Below are 19,678 nucleotides of genomic sequence, written 5' to 3' on the forward strand. Positions count from 1 at the left end.
GAAATTATAATAATTCCCATATTTCCATGCTTAAGTATTGGTTAACTTCTATAAAGGTACTAATAGGTCATCTTTATATTGAGGAAAAATTGCTTTACATGGAAAAAAAAAGAAGCTACAAACCAGAAAGTGTCTGAGGTACAAAAAGTCTTACCACTTGCTTGCCAGTGTATGTAAGATAAAAGTTTGGTCCTATGTTGTTTTACTCAATAACTATGGAGGTTAGGAGGGGGTAGGGGTATTTTTTAGCAGCTACCCTTGTTCAGCATAAATACATTGTGACATTTCACATTTAGGTAATTACACATGAACCAGATTGTAACTTACATAGTTTTATTATCATATTGATTACTTAATGATGCATAATGCATAGTGTATTAACTTGGTGATTTATCATAAATCAGCTTGGATTTTTGTGGAGGTACCAGAAGTGGAACAAATACTGCATTTCTGACCTTCTCTTTGTCACTTGTAGTTCTGAACAGTCAGGCAGTCACAAGTCTTTCCTTGCTTTCATACCTCTATTGCTGCTATCACCAGCTTCTGCTTTCATTAAAAGCTTTTTCTGAGCTTTCAATACTGAAAAATTTGGTGAAATCATTGGTGTTCTCAGTAACATTCATTCTGGGATAGTTGTGACTGATGAAGACAGTAGTTCCTAAAGGTTTCTGGTTTTAATGCAAGTATTATGTTCATTGAGTTTCTGGTTTATCATTGCAGTTTTTTTCTGTTGTTCTTTGTCTCAAGAATTAGAGAAGAGCAGTTTTCTGATAATTCTAGTTAATAAAGACTGCTTGTATAGGTGCTGTTGTTGAACCCCATGGCCTGACACCTCCCCCATCTTTTTTTTCCTTTTTGGAAAGAGACTATTGTCTTCCTGCTGGGGATGGAACAATAGCTGTTCTGAATGACATAACAGTGGAACAAGAATTTGAAATCACATTTTATCCATGACCCTCTTTCTCTATTTTTGCCCTCTCCCTCCTGCTTGGTACAGACTGAATGCCTCCTTGGGACACTGTGTGTAAACCTCCATGCTTTGCTGCTAAATGTGCATCAGAATACGTGTTTGGAGTATCTAATGTGGCAAGTGCTAAATTAAACACTTGGAACACTTTAGGATTATGAGTCATCAATCCCTGGCTGGTGTTTTTAGATTTCAATAATTAATACAACCTATCTGGAAGTTACTTTTCAGATCATGGTGATCCACAATAATTCTTGAATAGAAATAAACTAGAAAGTTCAGGTACCTGTATGCAATATTTTCCATTAGGTTTACTAGTTTTTAATGCTAAACAGTTAAAATAAGGAAACAGCTACTTTACATATATATAAAATTGTTTTTAGGTCCAGAAGCAAGCAGAATTTAGACCAGAAGGAGCATAGCAATTTGGGGGAGTCTTAGTTCAGTAGCCTCAGATGTTTCAAAGGAAGAATCTTACCTGTTAACAATTAAAAAAAAAATCTCTAATGATTAAAGACAGAATTACTCAGTAATATTGACTCTTAAATGTTGTCTTCTGTTTTGTAGAAGACCCTTTTGAGGACTTCTTCGGTGGCAGGCGAGGTCCAAGGGGAAGCAGAAACAGAGGTGGTGGTGGATCATTTTTCTCTGCCTTTGGTGGATTCCCTGCTTTTGGAAGTGGTTTCTCTCCATTTGACACAGGTAAATATCATAACATTTAAGAAAGAATGCAGTTCTGGCTCATAAAGGATTGCAATACAACAAGCTGGCTTCTCCATTCAGGCAATTCTGTGACTGTTTTTTTTTTTTTTTTAATTCAGCTGCTGTCTGTAAGGTGTAAATGAAAATTAAGCCATACTTAGAGTATTTGGGCTACCTGAAAGTTCATATAGAGTGAACAGATCTGTAAGAAGTAGAACTTTCTGTTTTCTTTATTGTGGTGCTACAGTTTCTTCATGGCCTTAGAATTCTTTTGTTCTGTTTGCTTTCAGGAATGTGATGGCTTTTATTACAGGTCCTGAAAAACATGTGCCTAAAGTGCATGGTGCTACTTAGAGTGCTGGGAATGTGGGCATTGGTTGGGGTGTTACTGATACAGGATTTCTTCTGTCTGCCAGCTCGGGCGTCCCAACATCTGCACTAAAGCTGGTGATCAGATTCATTAGAGTTGCTGGCTTTTCCCTGAGTGCAGAGTGTGGATAAAGGCTGAATGCCTTTTCAGGGGAGGAGTTGACAAATGGTTTTTGGATAATGCTGTGCATTTGGAACTTGAACTATGGGTCCATATGACAGAAATGGATGGGGCTGGAGTGTGGTTTTATTCTCAGGCTGTTGTTAATGCCACCTAGTCACTGATGCTGCATGATGAAACCAGCTGAGGGCTTCCTGAAAGTAGGATGTAGTATGAGTGGATGATAAATTTGGATCCCACAGTCATGCAAAATTACATTTTATTCAAATGCCTTCTTTCTCAATAGGTTTTACTTCGTTTGGCTCCCTGGGACATGGAGGCCTCACTTCATCATTCTCCTCTACGTCATTTGGTGGCAGTGGAATGGGAAACTTCAAATCAGTATCAACCTCAACTAAAATAGTTAATGGCAGAAAAATTACTACAAAGAGGTAAGTGACATAAATATATTTATATGAAACTGTATGTAGAGACTTACATACCTATAGTTACATGCATATAAATATACTGCATCTTTGCACACACACACACACACACACATAGTGGTACATGTTTTTATGTTTTACTTTTCTTGTTATGTTCATCATATTACTTGGATTTCTCTGAATGCTTAAAAACATCTTGAAGTACTCAAGAGTACTCTGTCTCTTCTTGGCATTGTTGAGTTACTTAATGCTGTAGCTGGAGCTATTTTAGGATGCAGAACCTCCTGTGTAGTGCTGCACCTTTTATTATGATCGTTGACTGTGGTCTGCCCAGTCAGCTTGAACTTCTGGAGGGAAAGTGTGCTTGGTGTCTACTGATTGTGAAGCTTATAACTGGAATTGGGAAGAATTTTAGTTTTGCAGATGTTATGAAAGAATTTTCCCTAGCATCTGCTTAGTCTGCTTTCCTAGGCAGTGTTTGAGTGAAGTCTTTCTAGTAATTTTTTTTCTGTCTGTTAAATGAAACAAGAAACTGAAGCCTGCTTTGGAGAAAAATGTGCCTGTTTGTTGGACAGTGAATTTTCAAGTCCTGTACACAGTGAACTTTCTCTCCATTTCATGCTTGTGATGGGGAAATCATTGGATTTGGGAAACCCAAGTCTTAGTTAGCTATAGAAAAACCTACATGGAATATTATAATCAATATAGGAGTACTGAACAAGTAGTTAAATGTAATTTCATTACTTAAAAGAAATTTACAGAAAGCTGAGGGAGTATGAATTGTTTTTGTTTGTTAACTTGGGTTCTGTACTTGTAAGTGCAAGGTTCTTCTGTGAACTGCTGTACTGGAGAGCTCCTATCATCTTGACCACTTAATAACAAAGCCTCTGGTGTGGTCATGATATTTTTCTGTGAGTGTATTCCAGAAAAATCTGAAAACTCAAAAGCTCTTTAATAATCTCTCTGTTAGATTAGAGATACTTGAATTTTGTAGCATGCATGCTGGTCATAAAGTTGGTGTATAGTAGGTCTACAAATTACTTGCTCTGATCAAATTAAAAATGGATTTAAGACTGTCCTGTGTACAAAGCTGTGATTGGATCTAGAATATCATACATTTAACAAATGGGTAGGGACTAAACGCAGCATCAAGATCATGCAGTTGATCTGTCAAGGCATTTAGGCTTAGATAACAGTGTGTAGTGTGAGCACAACCGTGACAATGTTTGAGGTGGCAGCTGTAACTGTGAACTCTACATCCTGGAGGATTCCAAGTTCCAGAAGTCAATTTTCCTGACTAAGCAGTGGGGAAATGCAGATGGGTACTGGTGACAGCTCCAGTGCTGGTAAATACCAAAGCTTGCCAAGTACAGTTGCATTAAGCAGGTGCTGCTCCCTTACAGTTTGTTATCTAAACCCGAGGTCTGGTGTGTGTTTAAAACTGCCTGCAGTGCTCTAAAATGGCTCATGGTGTTTTTCTCCTGCAGGATTTTTGAGAATGGACAAGAGAGAGTAGAAGTTGAAGAAGATGGCCAGTTAAGGTCGCTAACAATAAATGGTAAGGAGCAGCTGCTACGCTTGGATAACAAGTAATTCAACGCACGCATTTAACAGAAATTTTAAGCTCTAACAGCCACCATTTGAGGATTGACAGGAACATTTTTTGAAGATTTCAAACGAATTCAACTTTCTGTATATCCGTACTCAATCTTAAGTAGTATAAGTAGCTCACAGAAGCTCGTATTTGTCATAGACTTTTGAGTTAATCGTTGGGACCACATCAATTGGACCATTTTTTGTCCTTAAAATTGTTGTAAACTTCTGTATGCACTTTTCGTTTCTTATCTGTGATCAAGGTGAACCATGATCCTTCAGTAGTGCTAGGGCGAGATGTACACTAACACTAGCATGAACCTTGCTTTTTCCAATTTGAAATGTGAGCCAATTAGTAGTTCAAGTCTGCTGTGAAGTTAACAGTTCCAGGATAACCTTTTTAATAATTTCAACTTTTTTTTTTTTTTTAATGTTTAGTAGTGAACAATGTTAATACATTTCTGGTAATGCATTTCTGGTTTAAATAAATTAAGGATGTTTTCTAGTTGTGCATGAATGCAGACAACTTTAGTAAGTTTTGACAAATGTTTAAATGTGTAATGTAAGCAAAAGGTAAACAAAAGTGAAGCCAGTGAGCTGAGTCTTTTGTCATTTGCTAAAAAAAATTCAAAATGAATAAATGCTGATGTTTGTGGTGCATTCTTTCATGAATGGCATTTGTAACCTTCCTGTGTCTGTGTGTGATTTGGGCAACTTGGGAAAACGGTGCTTTTTTTTTTTTTTTTTCCCCTTACCATCTTTTTCTTCAATCTTAAGGATGAGGGCCTTTTTTCTTTGCAGATGTTTTCTTCAGTGTGACTGAAAACATGATTTTTAATTTCATTTCTAAATCTGTATTTGAAGCACCTATTTTTAAGAAGCATTCAGAGGCTGACTCTCTAACTCCATCTTTTGCCCTAATATGTGATTATTTTAAGTCTAGGCCTAAAGCAATTCTATTTTAAAGTTTTCCAAAGTTATTCTGAGATTTGCTTAAAAAAAGAATCTGTAGTAATTATAAATATACATTTGATAAATTTATTTATTTAACAGTTAATAATTACAAAAAGACTGAGAATTAGGAGATTTTTTTGCTACTTTGAGAACAAATAATTGCTTTGAAGATTTGGACAAAATTATTAGGATTATGATATCTCACTCTTATTTTAGTCCTCAACCAAAAAATCAAAAGATGGATTAATGCCCTTTGTTAATTAAATGGAGTGAAGTAAAGTGTTCATTTGTAGCTAAGATCAGATTTTCAAAGTTTAGTGAAAGATGATTTGATTTTGGTGTGTCACAGAGAAAGCATGCAGGTAACTCATGGTGTATGTTGACAGCTGCCAGGTTCTGGATAGTTCCATGCGTAGATCATGGATGTGCAGCTTTCATCTGTGCACCAGCTTTGAACATCTGGCCTGCACAAAACTCTTCAGGGTGGCTTAGTGGTTAAAAAAAAAAAAAAAAAAAAAAAGCATGGTGTTTTCAAATGATCACCTAATGCCTTCTTGCTGAACACCATCTGCTTTGTACTAACAAATGTGTTGATTATTAAATACATTGAAAAGATATGCTCTTGTTTTTCATGCAGGAAAACCATTTCAACTTAAGCCAAACCAAGCTAACAAACTGCTACAACAGAATTTGTATTTGCAGTGAAGTTAGTATATTGTACTTTTGTCCCTCTACCATTAATGCTAATTTGATAGAATTGAAAAAAAATATAACATGTAGAAGAAAAAATAAATGTATACTTTGGTTTTGGGACTAAAGCAGTTATATACCTTTTCAAGTTCTTCGCAGAGTTCCTGTCACTTCAGTGTTGTGTTTTTGATGTAGAAGCACAAACTTAGTTTAGAACTAAACAGTGTTTTCTTGTTAATGCTGTTTTTCCCCTCCCCATGTCTGTTACTTCTTGATCCAGATAACTAAACATGAAATTTATTTCAAAATTTGGCTTTGTTGTGATGTCTTGAGTTATTAAAAATGTTAATTTATATTTATAGGATGCAGTGTGCTCCTTTAAATTATGTAAATTGTAAAAAGTGCTTTAAAATTGATTAACCAAGTCAAATAAAATTAGGACAATCTGGAGTTGAGTTTGAATGCCTTCCTCTGGATACCCATAGATTTTATATTAAAGTGCCAAACTTCGCCTTCTAGTTTTATTCCAAGTCATCTTCTTTAACATTTAAATTACCTTGCTCAGGTTAAGAACACAATTAGGGTGGCAGATCTGTACCCACATGCTTATCTTCTTACCTAGGAAAGTGTGATCCTTCTCACAGTGTTACACACAAACAGGTCACACCAGGGTTCTACAGTGAAATTTTTAAACACTACATGTGCTCAAGGTCCAGTTTTTTGGATAGTCTCTGTTCTGCCTTCAGATCCCGAAAGCTGCTTGTCAGAGCTGGCCAAAATGCAGCATTAAAGTGGCAGTGCTGCATTTCCTTGGTAGAAACTGGCAAAACACAGGGAATGAGTCAGCAGAAGGCAGAATTTGGCAGTAGATTCCTGCAGGAGTGAGATACCCACACCACCAGCATTTCCATAGGCTGGTAGTTCAACTGGATATGTGGTCTTGGTCCAAATACATCATTGGACCAGCAATTCCAGTTCCAGGTTGAAAAATTTGTCATCATTCACTTGACCTAAACCTAACAGTCTCCATCTCTTTCAGTGTTTTTTGAAATAACATCACATCCAACTTTTTTTTTTTTTATGCAACTTCTTGAATCCAGCTCCTTTTTTAAAACACAAAATAAACTCACATTCCATGTTATATTCAGAATGTCTTTGCTGAATTTAGTTGTTTTCTCCTGAAAACACACTTCTTAGGTTGCTTTGAAAAAAATTTTATGTTGTTCCTTTCTAATACATAGTTTGCATGGATGTACGAGACCTGTTTATTAGAAGTGACAGATCATCAAGGGCAGCACAGTTCCCTAAACTTCAATTTTGGCCAAAATAGTACAAAATAATTAATAACAGAAAAAGTTCTTGACAGCAAATGCTAGGCACAAATGTACAGTGGGATGAGGCAGCTTTCAAACCCAGGTGCTGTTGGATTAAAAGTCCATTATCTTTTCATACATGAGGGATTAATTTTGAATGTTTAGGGACACCATCCCATTTAAATTAAGCATCCTGGAAAAACAGCGGTTTGGAAAAATCAAGATGGAGTTTTTGAACCTGCTAATTCTTTCATGCTCTGCTTCAAAGTTCATTGGTGGATACAAGAACTTTGTAATGCTTTCTCCTGGTGCAAGCTCTTTGCAGTCCCTCGTGCATGGCAGTAATCCCAGTGCAGCACACTAACCCCAGTTTCTCTGTAGATTGCATGGCACCTGCCCCTTCCACTTGGCTTTACTGAAGGAGTTTGGGATTTTGTGTTGGAATGCTTCACACTGTGCAATGGCTGCACTCCTGCAGTGCTCAATTCTCAACATACCTTCTCTGCTGAGAATGGGAGGGCTTGGTTTGTGGTGTAGGTGACAAAGCTGCTCTGCAGAGAATGTGTGCGTAGCGTTTGTCAGGTGGATCCTGTATCAACTTGTGATTAATTGATGAGCTGAGTTGGAATGCTGAAAACAAGATTGTAAAAGATTTAAAAACCCATAATCTCTGAGCCCAGAGGGTTTGTATCTCTTTTCTGTGTTTGTGTTTGGTTATCCTGTTTCCTTGACTCCTTCAGTGTTTTGGCATTAGGTGGAACTGGAGGTTTGTCTTTTGTATTTAGCTGTGCTGTGTTTTGGACCATCTGTGGGATAGTCCAGTGATAAAGTTAGATTTTATTTTCTTTTTATTTTTGGAAATGTGAGTTCCTGAATCTTCTTCTGTTCTGTTTGAGCAGTGAGCTCCTTTGCCTGAGTTTAATCTGTGGTTGTAACAGCATAGTGCTTCTGAAGATGGTTGTGTTGCAGAATGAATGCTACAGCTGTTCGATGCTTGTGGTCAGAGAACCTTTGAAAAGGGCTTAGTATTTAAAATACTTGTTAACCTTTTTGTGGAAGTGTTTCTTAGTATTTTTGGAAAATCTGCCTTTTTGGGTGTGATTTTTGGATGTTCTGATGTTTAGGCTTATTTTTAAGTCATGGTATTCTCATGGGCTAGTGGCAATATGGACATCAGTTATCTGCCAGTCAGCAGTAACCAAACTTTGAAACTTTCTTTTCTTTTAAACATAAGAAAGCCTGTTTGCACTGTCTGCTCCCTCAGGGCTTGTTTACTTTATGATTGAGTTGTGACCACAGACTTGATTTGCCTTGACATAGACAGTTTGGGTTTTCTTGTTATTGTTTGTCTTAAAGTGGTTGTTGTAGGTACAGAACTTCTTTCCTTCCACCTGAAATGCTGAAATGGTCCTTACATTGCACTTGGGCTGGAATGAAGAATGTTGGCTTTGTTAGTGTTACAAACTGTACCTTTGAATTTATAATTCTAGTGAGTTTCCTACTTGGTTTTGAAAAATATACCTTGGCTAGAGCTGGTTGTGGAGTGAAGTGCACTCCTGAAAGGTTAGAGCTGAAGGTGGTTGGTTTATACTCTGTTATATAGGTCATACATTCACAAAATAGTAAACCTTATGTTTGATGCTGCTGTCAGATTAAAAAAAAAGACGAAATAATTAAAATCCTGTGATGATCAGAGCCATAACCCTAAACCTCTGCAAGCTGTGCTGATTTAAACTCACTGAAACTTCTCTGAAAACTCTGTTGTGGCAGACTCGGTGCTGCATTAGGTGTTATCTCACTTAAAACAGCTGGTAGAAAGTTAATCAAAACCCCACATGAGTACTTTATGCTCTGTCATGCTGTTGTGGCCAAAAGATAGGCAGGAGTTTGGAGGTGATAGTGCCCAGGCCTGAAAGCTGGGCTGTCCTGCTGTGAGGTAGATGCACTGATGGCCTGACTCCTAATTAGCTTCTAAAAGAAAAAAGGAAGTGGAAGACTTTTAGATGTTGTCAGGTTCAAAATGTTGTGGTGGGGATTAAAGTATGTTTAATTGAGAAGATAAGTAAAACATTTTATCAGAAGGACATGATTGAATAGAATTCTCTTTAGTTTCTCTGGCTTTTACAATAAAGTTAACTTTGCAGCATATTGAGTTAATTTTAAACTCACTAAAAAGAGGTAGTTTTTGAACCTGACTTAAAACTGACAGTCAAGAAAATATATTTGTAGAGGCTTCTAGTAATAACTCTTAAAATTTGACTTTAGCCTATAGCTTATCCTTACTTCTGAATCTCAAATGAGGTCTTTTCTAGCTCTTTTCAATGCAACCATCTTCAAGTGAATTTCATAAAAATAGAGAAAACAAAACCCTGTAGCTGCTAGTTTAGCAGCAGTGAAAGTAAAGCTGAATCCTTTCATTCACTTGAATGTTAGAGAGAGATGAAATAGTAACACCTAGTTTGGAAAGCTCATGTGAGCTTGCTGCTCTGTTATGTGATAGAACACATAACATGGTACATGGAGAATGCTTCAGTTTCTCCTTCTTTTTGAAGTTAGAAGTCAAATTTGAAATTTCCTGCACTGTTTCTTATTTGTGAATTTATTTGAGTTACTAGAATGAGAGAGGAATCCAGCCTGGGTGACTGGTCCTAGTATACATGTTGTGGAACACACATTCATGATGGCCAGAAAAGAGAATTACTTGGCTATATCTGTAACAGAGTTGCTCAAAGGTGTTACTAAACCAGCTGAAAATGCAAAGCAGTAGCTCTGGAATCTTCTGTCTTGGTTCCAGTCACAAGCTTGATTGAATTGTGGTGCAGGAGAGGAGTTTACCTCCCAATAATAAAAAAGTCATAAGGCTGCAGAGGCTTTGAGACATTTGGTAGAGAAGCTGGGCAGCCTCATCCATCTTTTGGTTTCCCTCCAGAAATACATGTCAAGTCGGTTTTAGTCTTTGTAACTGATACGTAGAGTAAGATTAACTTGCTAATTTATCACACATTTGCATAACTGTCACCATAGCCACTTCTGGCAAAGTTTTCTCTTAGACATAGAGTTGGAGGCTGCCTTTTACTCTTCACAGTAACTAAATCTGCATTTGTCATCCTGTTGTGATATTTGTCATACTCAGCAGTGGAAATACTGTGCTTTGCTTTTGTGTAAGAGCATTCTGCAGTATCAGTCACTGTCATTCTCCTTCCAGGGGGAGCTAGACTGTGGATGTTTTAAAATTGCTTTGAACTTCTCTGTGAAAGTATTTCTGAAGGAAAACGGAGAAAATTCACATGGCCAAGGCTCAGCCTTTCCTGCAGCATGTCTTAGCTAGGGGACAAGGCCTGTCTCCAGAGGACTTTGGCCAGGTTTTCTTTAATAACACTGCCTCTCGTCAGGAGGCACGTGGGTGCTTTGAGTTACTTGGCTATCTCCTGTTGAGTAGTCACTCAGACACCCCTGAGAATTACTCTGCTAATCTCATTTCTTACTGCTGGGTGCCTATGGAAATATGGTCAGGTCCTTATCACCAAATGTCCTGCACTTGGATAATGAAAGGGCATTATTCATCTGTTCTACACCAAGTGGGAGCTGGCTGTCCAGGAGAGCAGTGGAGAGCTAGAAATTCACTTGGAGCTATTTTGGCTGTATCTGGCACTGCCTGCAAGCAGGAGTAGAATTCACAAGCATCCTGCCCTCGGTTTTTGATTGAGCTCCTGAGTAATTACAAATAGGTAGAAGATTTTCCTTTTGGGAACATTCACCTTGAGAGTTAGGACAACCCCCAAAATGTTTCTTTCATTAAACACCTCTAGTGCTACTTTTGTCTTTTCTGGGATTGAATGGTGTACCCCTGAGAAGAACAGCAAATCTTAAGGTCCTTGAAACCAGTAAGGGAGAAGCAGCAAAACAATGCAGATTGTTTTGTGCTGTTGACATAAATTTCAAGGACTTTTCTCCTCATTTGGCTTTTGCCTTTCTCATCAGGAAAACATGATCACGAGTTATCATAGTGAATGCACAAGTGGTGGGTGTTTGTCTGTGTCTCCTCCTCCAGTGAACCCTGCCTGTTCTCTGGCTGCCCAGGCTCAGCACTGCTCTGGAGGCTGTTCCCCTGCCAGCACAAGCAAGGGAGGTGCTTCTGCAGCCTGAGGATGGTGTGCCAAATTCCACTTTGATTCTAAAAAAATGTGTACACCAGTTAGAAAAAACTGTGCATATCAAAGGTCGCCTTGTTTGGAACAAGAGTATAAATATTTGTATCAGGCTAGACAAATTCAAATGAGAAGATAAACACACATTTTTAACACATGGATGATTAACTGTTGGAAGAAGCTGCCAAGAGCAGTAGTTTCTCTGGCTTTCATGTCTTAAAGACCAGCTTTCTGAAACATATTTCCTAGTGAGAAGGGATTGCTTGGGCTTTACAGAGAAGTAGCGGAAGCTCTGGGAGCGTGGGGCACAGAACGAGATGCACCATGGAGCAAGCACAGTGTTCCTTCCAGCCCTCCTCCATGGGCTGTACCTTGGCTTCTTCCCTCCTGATGTGTTGACATGGATGCACAGGTCATGTTCCCTTGCTGTGGTTTTCAGCCTGGGGGATTCTTTGTGATGTGGGAGCCACTTTGTCTCTCGGGAGGTGCCAGGGAAGCAGGGGAGCTGGGAAGAGAGGAGCCAACACCACGTGCATCTGGGGCAGCCTCATGACTATTGCCCTAAAGCATCCAGTTTGGGATGTCTAGGTGCCAAGAGTGGACTTCATGTGGGAGAAGACGTTCTGGATCTGTTCAGGTAAGTGGCATTATTGTAATGGATGAATTGCATGTTAAGTGAGGAGGAGGAACCAGGGTAAGGTCAGTGATGACTATGCCAGGGAGTTAGATTTGGAATTTGCAATACAGTGAGCCCTTGTGTATGTCCTGTCTTCTCACCAACTACTGACTGCACACCTTGAGGCAGCCTAATTCCAACTCCTCAGCTGAAGATGAGGATAGCCTTTTGTTAATCAATGTATCTAGCAAAGATCCACATTTCAGAGTAAACTTCATTTTCTTGAATGTGGGCAATGTTTTAATGATCTAAAGTTTTTTATTTTTACTGTGTGTTAAATCTCATGTGGCTAGCAATACATGTGTTTTGAATTTTAAGTTGCTGTGATGAAAAGAGCTGGCTTTTTGTTAATGGAATCACCTTTGGTAGTGTGCCTAAATGCCTAAGGCTGAATTATGTCAGAGAAATGGTTCTACAGAATAGCCAGGGAAGGGTCCTACAGGGCTGTGTGTGAAAAACCTCTCTGTGGGTATTTTGGGTTTTGTATATACCCAGAGCTGCATTTTTAGGTTTATTTCTAAGGGGAACCTGAGGAAAGGCAACTTTGTAGAATTACAATTCAGCAGCATTTGGGTCGTATAAGGAACAAACAGAGTTTGTAACAAAACTAAAAGGTAAGCTATTGTGTGGTAAAATCCTGATATCTCTCGAGGTCCTTCCAAATTTTCTGGGAAAGGTATCCTGCTTGAAGAGCGCTGGAACTCCAGAATGTTGTTCTTCAATGGTCAAATGAACCATATTTTGTGATGTAAATATTCAGCCCTGAAAATAGCTTTTGTGCAGTCTCCTTTCTGAGCAAGTAATAAAAAGTGTAAGGCTTTTTCCAGTCACCAGCATGGACAGAGCCAGCTGTAGTGACACAAGGAATCTTGTTAATGGAAAAGCAAACAAGTGTACGTGCTGTACTGCTCTGCCCTTTTCTGGCCTGAAAGGAGGCTCAGACAGAAACATTTCTGTAGTTTGCAAAGTGTGTAGCCAGTGCACACCTTGAATGTTCATTAGCAGTAAACGCCTTTCAAAACTGTTGAAAATTGTTAAAAACAATTGTTTTTAAATGTACCAGAACTGGAACTTGTCAAAGCAATTCCAAATCTTAAAACAATTCCATCCATTTTATCTGTGTTTTCCAAGGACCTTCAAAGATTTGCGTTGCATTCTGTGTGGAACCTATTCCAGAGGTGGAAAATACAGTTTTGTTTACTGTACAGCTCAAGTCCCCTGTTACAGTCACTGCCTGGTATTTATAAACTAAACACCATTTTCTTTGAGAAGCAGGTTGAAAATGACAAGCAGATGATTGGTTTTTACCACTGTTAAGTAAAAAGAAAATGATGTGTACTTTACTATGCATGTTCGTATTTTAGAGGTGTTACATATCAATGTCAGCTACTCCTATATAGTATCTAAATTGCAGGATCTATTGCAAGGGTCTAAATTTTGAAAGTTCTTTTGAAATATTGCTATTGCCCTACTTTTGATCTATATTGAAAGTATTAACCTGAAAGAAGTGGAAGAAAGTCCGTTTGGCTAAAGGTTAAAAGAAAGTAGAGTAATTTGTCCTGAAGCTTTCTCATAGCAGTTTTGTAGCCATTAATAATTTATTTATTAATAGCTATAACTCTGTCTCAGAAAGTGTCATAGAACAGAAAGTGACTTTTAAGTGGCTTCTAATGCAGTGACTAATTGAGAAGATGCTTCTTGTAATCACTCCTAAAAACAAGAAACTCAACTCAGGGAAATAAAACATTTTTCTGAGAAGACACAGGTGTTCAAACCTCCCTGCTCTTCTTGATCAGCCAAATTGAGAACCTAAGATTAATTGATTACTCTTACGTGGTTTTCACTCTTCCCTCTCCTCTAGCGCTTGCTCTGAGATCACATGTGTGGTTTTGCCCTCGAAATGTTTATAGAGGGTGATGACTACATCCCTGGTAACCCTTTTCGTGGAATAAATCACAAAGCCAAGTGCATGCCCGTGCTGCTCTGTTGCAGGGGGGGTGATTGTTGCCCTGCACAGAATAGTTTCCAATAGTGGAAAGTTCTTTTATGAGAGCTGTTTGTGGGGGGGCGGGAAATTTTGCCTTGCGCCTCCCAGCTTCTCCTGAAACCAGAAGCCAGCCCTTGGTTCACTCTGGGCTCTAGATTCAGATTGCTGTTGTGTTTTCTGGGTGTGGTGGCAAAATTACCCAAATTGTCAGTGTCTCTGCTGTTGGGTTCGGCCTGTAAAGGGCACAGAGCCAAGCTGGCAACTTAGAGTGCAGCTTTCATGTAGGTTAGATGATAGATTGTTAACAGAGGTCAAAGCCTCTTGGGTTTTCTATTTTTGTGACTATTCTGGCTAATCTTTTAAAATCTAGGTCCTCCAGATTTTCAGTTAAAACTGGAGTAGAGGTGCACACTCAGGTCCTAGCTGAACTGTCATCAAGTGTCTATTTATTGCTGTTACAACAGAGTGGTTTTATTTGTTGATTTATCTTCTCAATTGAATTCAGTGCTTTGAAGGCTTTTGCAAACAGATTCCATCTCCTGGAAGGCAATTTTGCTGCCCTTTTGGCTCCAATTCTGTTTCCAGTCCACTATTCAGTCTTGTCTAAGCAACTTTCTCCTTAGAAAAACAGTTCATGATTCTTTTATTTAGTATTTTTAAATATTACTGTAAATGGAGATTGTTTCTGCAGAGATACCAGGCTGTATCCAATACCAGCAGTTCAAACAAGGTCAGAATTTTAATTGGAAAGTGACAAAATGTTCTCAAACATGCAAAATCTGGGACTATTTCTGTCAGTCACTGACTTGCATGATAACAAATGTAGGTAAGCATCAGCCTTACCTGTTGTGCATCTGTTCCAGGTTTGCTTTCTCTGTCACAGTGCTGTCTGCAGGACATTTCCAACCCTGCAAAGGGAGCCACACTGGTTCACAAGGCTGAGCGTAAATTGTTTTTGTTTACACAGTGCTTTTGTGTAAATTGAGTTTGACACCTTCACACTCGGTAAAACTCTTGGCAAATGCTTCTGAGAAGATTCTGAGTTTGCTGATGTTCAAGGAGGAGGTGGAGTAGCTCTGTTGGATGCTGCACTTTGGGCTGCTACAAAATTGTAGTTACACAGCAGTTTTGATGCTTGTTTTTATAATTTTTCAAATATTTATACCATGATATATTGAGCCCACTGACAAATAGTCACTTAAACATTCTTTCATAAAGCTTTCCCTGCCATTACAGAATTACAGGAGATGAGGGTACATCTTTATGCTGGGTGATTTTGAGCAGAAGCTGGTTATGGCAACCTCAGGAGGTGTTCAGTTGTGCAGCTTTGGTGGGGGCAGCCCTCCCCAGGTCACATCCACTCTCCACCAAGAGCCAGTGGCTCTGCAGCGTGCATTCCACCCTTCCGGAATGTGGAGCACTTCAAAGCACATGATGGAAAGTTCTTAAATACTGGTGCCCCCTTTTTTGCTTTGGCCCCAGAGATTGTGGTTGTCACTGTCCTTGGTGCTTCCCGCGGATCTCAAGGTGTGTGAGAAGAGGAGAAGGTGGGATGGTGCCACTGCAGCCACACGGGATGGGAGCAGCCCTCGCTCCGGGCATGGGCAGCCCTGGGCTGGGTTTCCTGGGAGATACATGGCCTTCCTGGGTGCACCAAGAGGTACTAATGGCACTCTTCAAACTCTCCTTCTCTTTCCGAAACTCACAAAGCTCTCTTGGCAAAATCTTGCCTGCTCCCACTGGATCTGTGCAGAAGGAGTGTATAAACTGACGATACTGTTTCCAGGTACAAAAGAAAATTGTAAGTATTGTTAGTGTTGGGTGGTAGTCATGTTCCTCGTTTGGTGTTTGGGGTTTTTTCAATTGAGAAAAATCTTCGTTTCTGTGCTCTAGTTGTTTGGGTCAGAAGTTCCTTTTGAGAAGCATACATGGAACAATTTGTTTTTGTCTGTTTAAATACCTGCATGTATATGTGTGCATACATTTGCATTTATAAACATTGCTATTGACAGGATTTGAAAAATTGTATTTCTAAACTGTGGTGGGTTTTAAAGCACAGATCTTGACTATGGGTGGGAAAGGAAGAATGTTTGGAAACTTTGAGATGGATTGGAGATGCCAAACAACAAAAATTGGTGAAGTTTGGGAGTCATGTCTCCTCTACGGCCAATTGTACAGGTTTCATAATTAAATACAGTATTTAGTCAAAACTACCATTGAATGTCAGCTTGAAACACTATTTTTTAAAAATTCAGGCTTGTCATTTTTGAGTCAAAAATGAAGCAGCAGCTAACGACTTAGTGTTCCTGTCACTGGGAACTGGGTTTTCTGGTGAAGGTTCATGAAATACTTGGAACCCTACTGAGCCTCAGAAGAGATGTCCTGTTACTGTGGGCACGTGATGCTTTCAGGGTCATTTAAAAGATGATGGTCCCTGGAGCTCTGTAAATCAGGGATGTGTGCTCACACTGGAAGATGGGATTTGCTTGCTGTAGTCCTACAGGGATAGATGGATGAAGAATAAATTGCATGTTGGGGGGTATAATTGGAGAGGTCAGGTATCTCTTCTTTTTTTAATAATTAATATGTGGAACCTTTAGTGTCAGAGCCACGGTGTCATATTTAAGCCTCAGGGTAGAAGGGAGAATATTTTTCAAATGATTAACCTGAAAAGATGAGACCTTGCAAACGGAGCGTGGACAGTGCAGTATGAACCGTGGAGCTTGCACTTACTGTCTCGTGTCTGTGATACTTCAACAGCACTAATAGCCATTTGATGAAAGTATAAACTTAGTGATTTTGTGCTTTTGCCAAATTACTATGGAAGTGTTGACAAAACAGCTGGGGAAGTCATTCATCACATTTTTCTGAAGTCACTCATGAGATTCTTTTCTTTTTAAATTTAACTGCATGGCTTTTTCTTGATGTATCTTTTTTTCTTTTACGGTAATCTGGGTTTGCTGTGCATTAAGGTTTTGAAGACTGGTTTAAAGCCGATAACCAATGGAAAAATATGTAACAGAGCTGTACAATTTGCAAATCAGGGCTTGCTCAGAACTGTTCTGAAGTTGCTCCTTCAGTGAGGGCCACTAATGGGAATATAAGATGACATCTTGATACTTCAACTCATTAGTTTTTAAGAGTTATAAAGATCTGTTGCAAAAGTAGAAGAGCACTTTTCCTCTGCTTTTGCTGTTTGAAGAGCTTTTTAATTAGAAGCCAATTTTTCTTGACCTGGTGGTGGAAACTCCTAGAAGGGCTGAAGACAAGAAGCAAAGTTTTGTCTTTGGTGACAGTGAAGGAGGAGCTGTTTCATCTGGAACTGGGAGGTTCTGGGAAACAAGTGTGAGTGATGTGAAGGTCCACAGGGCTCTGCTTGGGCACAGGGGCAGAGGAAACTCTGGTGGGAGGCACCTTGTGTCTGGGTACACCATGGAGGACCTGCCAGGGCTGCATGCAGCTGCACTGTGGAATTTTTATTTCTTTGTTTTCCTCTAGTAATGAGTACTAAGTTTCATTATAAAGCCTGGTTTCTTCTTTTTTTTTTTTTTTCCCTCAGTAGGATTTTGGTTTGCACTTCAAATACAGTTTCAAAGTGAAACTTGGGCTGCAATGCTTCCTCATGGTAGAGATGAAACCCACGGGGATTTCTGTCTGAGGTCAAAATATAGCTGAGATGAAAAAACCCTCTTTATTTCAGGACAATCTGAGTTGGAAGGGATTTTAAAGTTCAGCCAGTTGTGATCCCCTGCCATGGGCAGGGACACCTTCCACTAGACCAGGTTGCTCAGAGTCCTGTCCAAGCTGGCCTTGAACACTTCCAGGGATGGGGCATCCACAACTTTTCTGGGAAACCTGTGCTGGGGCCTCACCACCCCCACAGTAAAGATTTCTTCCAAATACCTATTCTAAACCTGCCCCCTTTCAATGTTTAAAGCCATTCCCCCTTGTCCTATCACCATCTGCCCTTGTAAGTATCAAACCAAATCAAATAACTTGATGTCAGCGACACAATTTCTGGAGGAAGAGGAGCCATGTAAGACACAGAGAGAGGTGCAGTGTTCTGAGCTCCATCTCAACCGTGACTTATGTGAGGTGTGTTGGAGAGAGAAGCCCCAGGAGTAGGAGCCCCTGGTACAGGTTGTTAAAGGGGTCTGGTCAATGAGGCTTGCAGGAAACTGGGAAAGACCTCTGACATGACCCTGAAGAGTGTAGAAAATATCTTTTAAGTAATCTTGATTGCTGTTTAAAAATCAGGTTCACTTGGTCAAGCTCCAAGCTTGAAATCTTGCTAATTTGTATTTATATATGTCAAGCTGTGAAGCTCATTCCTCATTCTTTGCTTCCTTTCAAAATTCATGTAGAAATTAATAAAAGACTCCTGCTTGATAAAGTCTTTTAAAATTAATAAAATTCCCTTTGAGCATGCAAATTGGGTCATCTCTCTGCTTGCTGGAAACGTGAGGATTCGTGTTACCTCCTGCCATTTGCATTTCCAGCATCCCAGATCTTTAAGATGAGAGCAAGTGGCACTATCCATATGGATGCCCTGGTGTGCTTTAACAGAAGGAAAATAGCTGCAGAAACCTGGGTGTGCTCAGCCTGTGCCTTCTCTCTTGCCTCAGAAACAATGTAGGACCAATTCATTGGGCTTTAAAAGGTTCTGATGAGGAAGTTTTGGCAGGGAGGGGGTAACTCCAGCTCTCCCAGCAGCTCCCTCTCTTTAGGCCAGGCTCCAGAGCTTGGCCTGGTCCAACAGGAGTGGCTGTAGCCATTGATCCCTGATAGCCACCACGGAGAACAGCACGATCAGATTTCTTTTCAAAGCAGCACCGTTGTGGTTGGTGTGTGCTGAAATCTCACTTTGTTTTACCAGTTTGTTGCAGATTGGGGAATCTTTGTGGTGAAATGGGCCTTGAGTAGGTTGTGATGTGCTGGGAATGCAGGATTCGTGTTGGTACACGCTGAGCTGAATGCAGGATATAATGGGGTTCTTGGGTGTGGATGGGGGTGGTAGGTAAAATCCACCTAAAAAAAAAAAAAAAGGATAATTTAAAGTTGGAACTTTCTAAGGGAGCTGCTGCAGGGCAGGGAGGGTGAGAGAACCCAGTGTGGGGCTTTCCCTGCTCTGGTCTGTGCCGCAGGGGTACAGCTGGGCAGGAGCAGTGTGAGCTGGCACTGGAGCAGATCAATACGAGGCAGAAATAAAAGGGGCAAGTCCATTGGCAGCTGTTAAAGCCAGAAGGGCAGAGGGTTGCTCTGAGCATCGAGCAGAAAGCATTGAGCCCTGCCCTTTCCAGGACACTGGAGGTGCTGCAGCCAGGCCTCTCCCAGGACAGAAATAGCTCTCCATCAGCCTGTCCCTTTTCCCAAATCCCACACCCTTGTTTTTTCCATCACTTCCCAGGACTTTGCCACCACCTCCCCTGCCATCTCCTTCCACTTCTGGATTTTTCTTCCCCCCTGGCAGGAAATGCCTGGCTTGCATGGCAGGCGAGATAGCAGTGCTGATCCTGCCCTGGGAAAGGCCAGCCCAAATCCCCTAATTATAAACTTAATATGAGTTTTTGGGTTGAAGCAGGGAGACATAACCCACATCCGAGTGCAGTGCCATCGGTGCTGAGAGAGCTGAGCCAGTGCAGGACGTGAGACAGGGAGAGGAGGGGGTGGGACACCAGGAGCAGGTTTCTGCAGGACAAGGATTGGGAGCTGCTGGCATCTTCAGTTTCTGCC

The 19,678-nt window shown here is 40.1% G+C and overlaps 1 protein-coding gene across 4 annotated transcripts in view; it reads left to right on the forward strand.

Annotated features, from left to right (window-relative positions):
• The window catches only part of DNAJB6 (DnaJ heat shock protein family (Hsp40) member B6), a 58,148-nt gene that overhangs the window by 22,764 nt on the left and 15,706 nt on the right, over window positions 1–19,678 (forward strand). For 3 of the 4 annotated variants that reach the window (XM_038163458.1, XM_038163456.1, XM_038163447.1), the window contains exons 6-8: window positions 1,535–1,669; window positions 2,446–2,590; window positions 4,072–4,142. In XM_038163458.1, coding sequence (XP_038019386.1) covers window positions 1,535–1,669; window positions 2,446–2,590; window positions 4,072–4,142 — 351 coding nt within the window. Of the gene's footprint in view, window positions 1–1,534; window positions 1,670–2,445; window positions 2,591–4,071; window positions 4,143–11,721; window positions 11,892–19,678 lie in introns of those variants that run through there. The other variant, XM_038163465.1, reaches the window with a different exon arrangement.

The sequence above is a fragment of the Motacilla alba genome, chromosome 2 (assembly GCF_015832195.1).
Source record: "Motacilla alba alba isolate MOTALB_02 chromosome 2, Motacilla_alba_V1.0_pri, whole genome shotgun sequence".
In the NCBI taxonomy this organism is placed as follows: domain Eukaryota; kingdom Metazoa; phylum Chordata; class Aves; order Passeriformes; family Motacillidae; genus Motacilla; species Motacilla alba.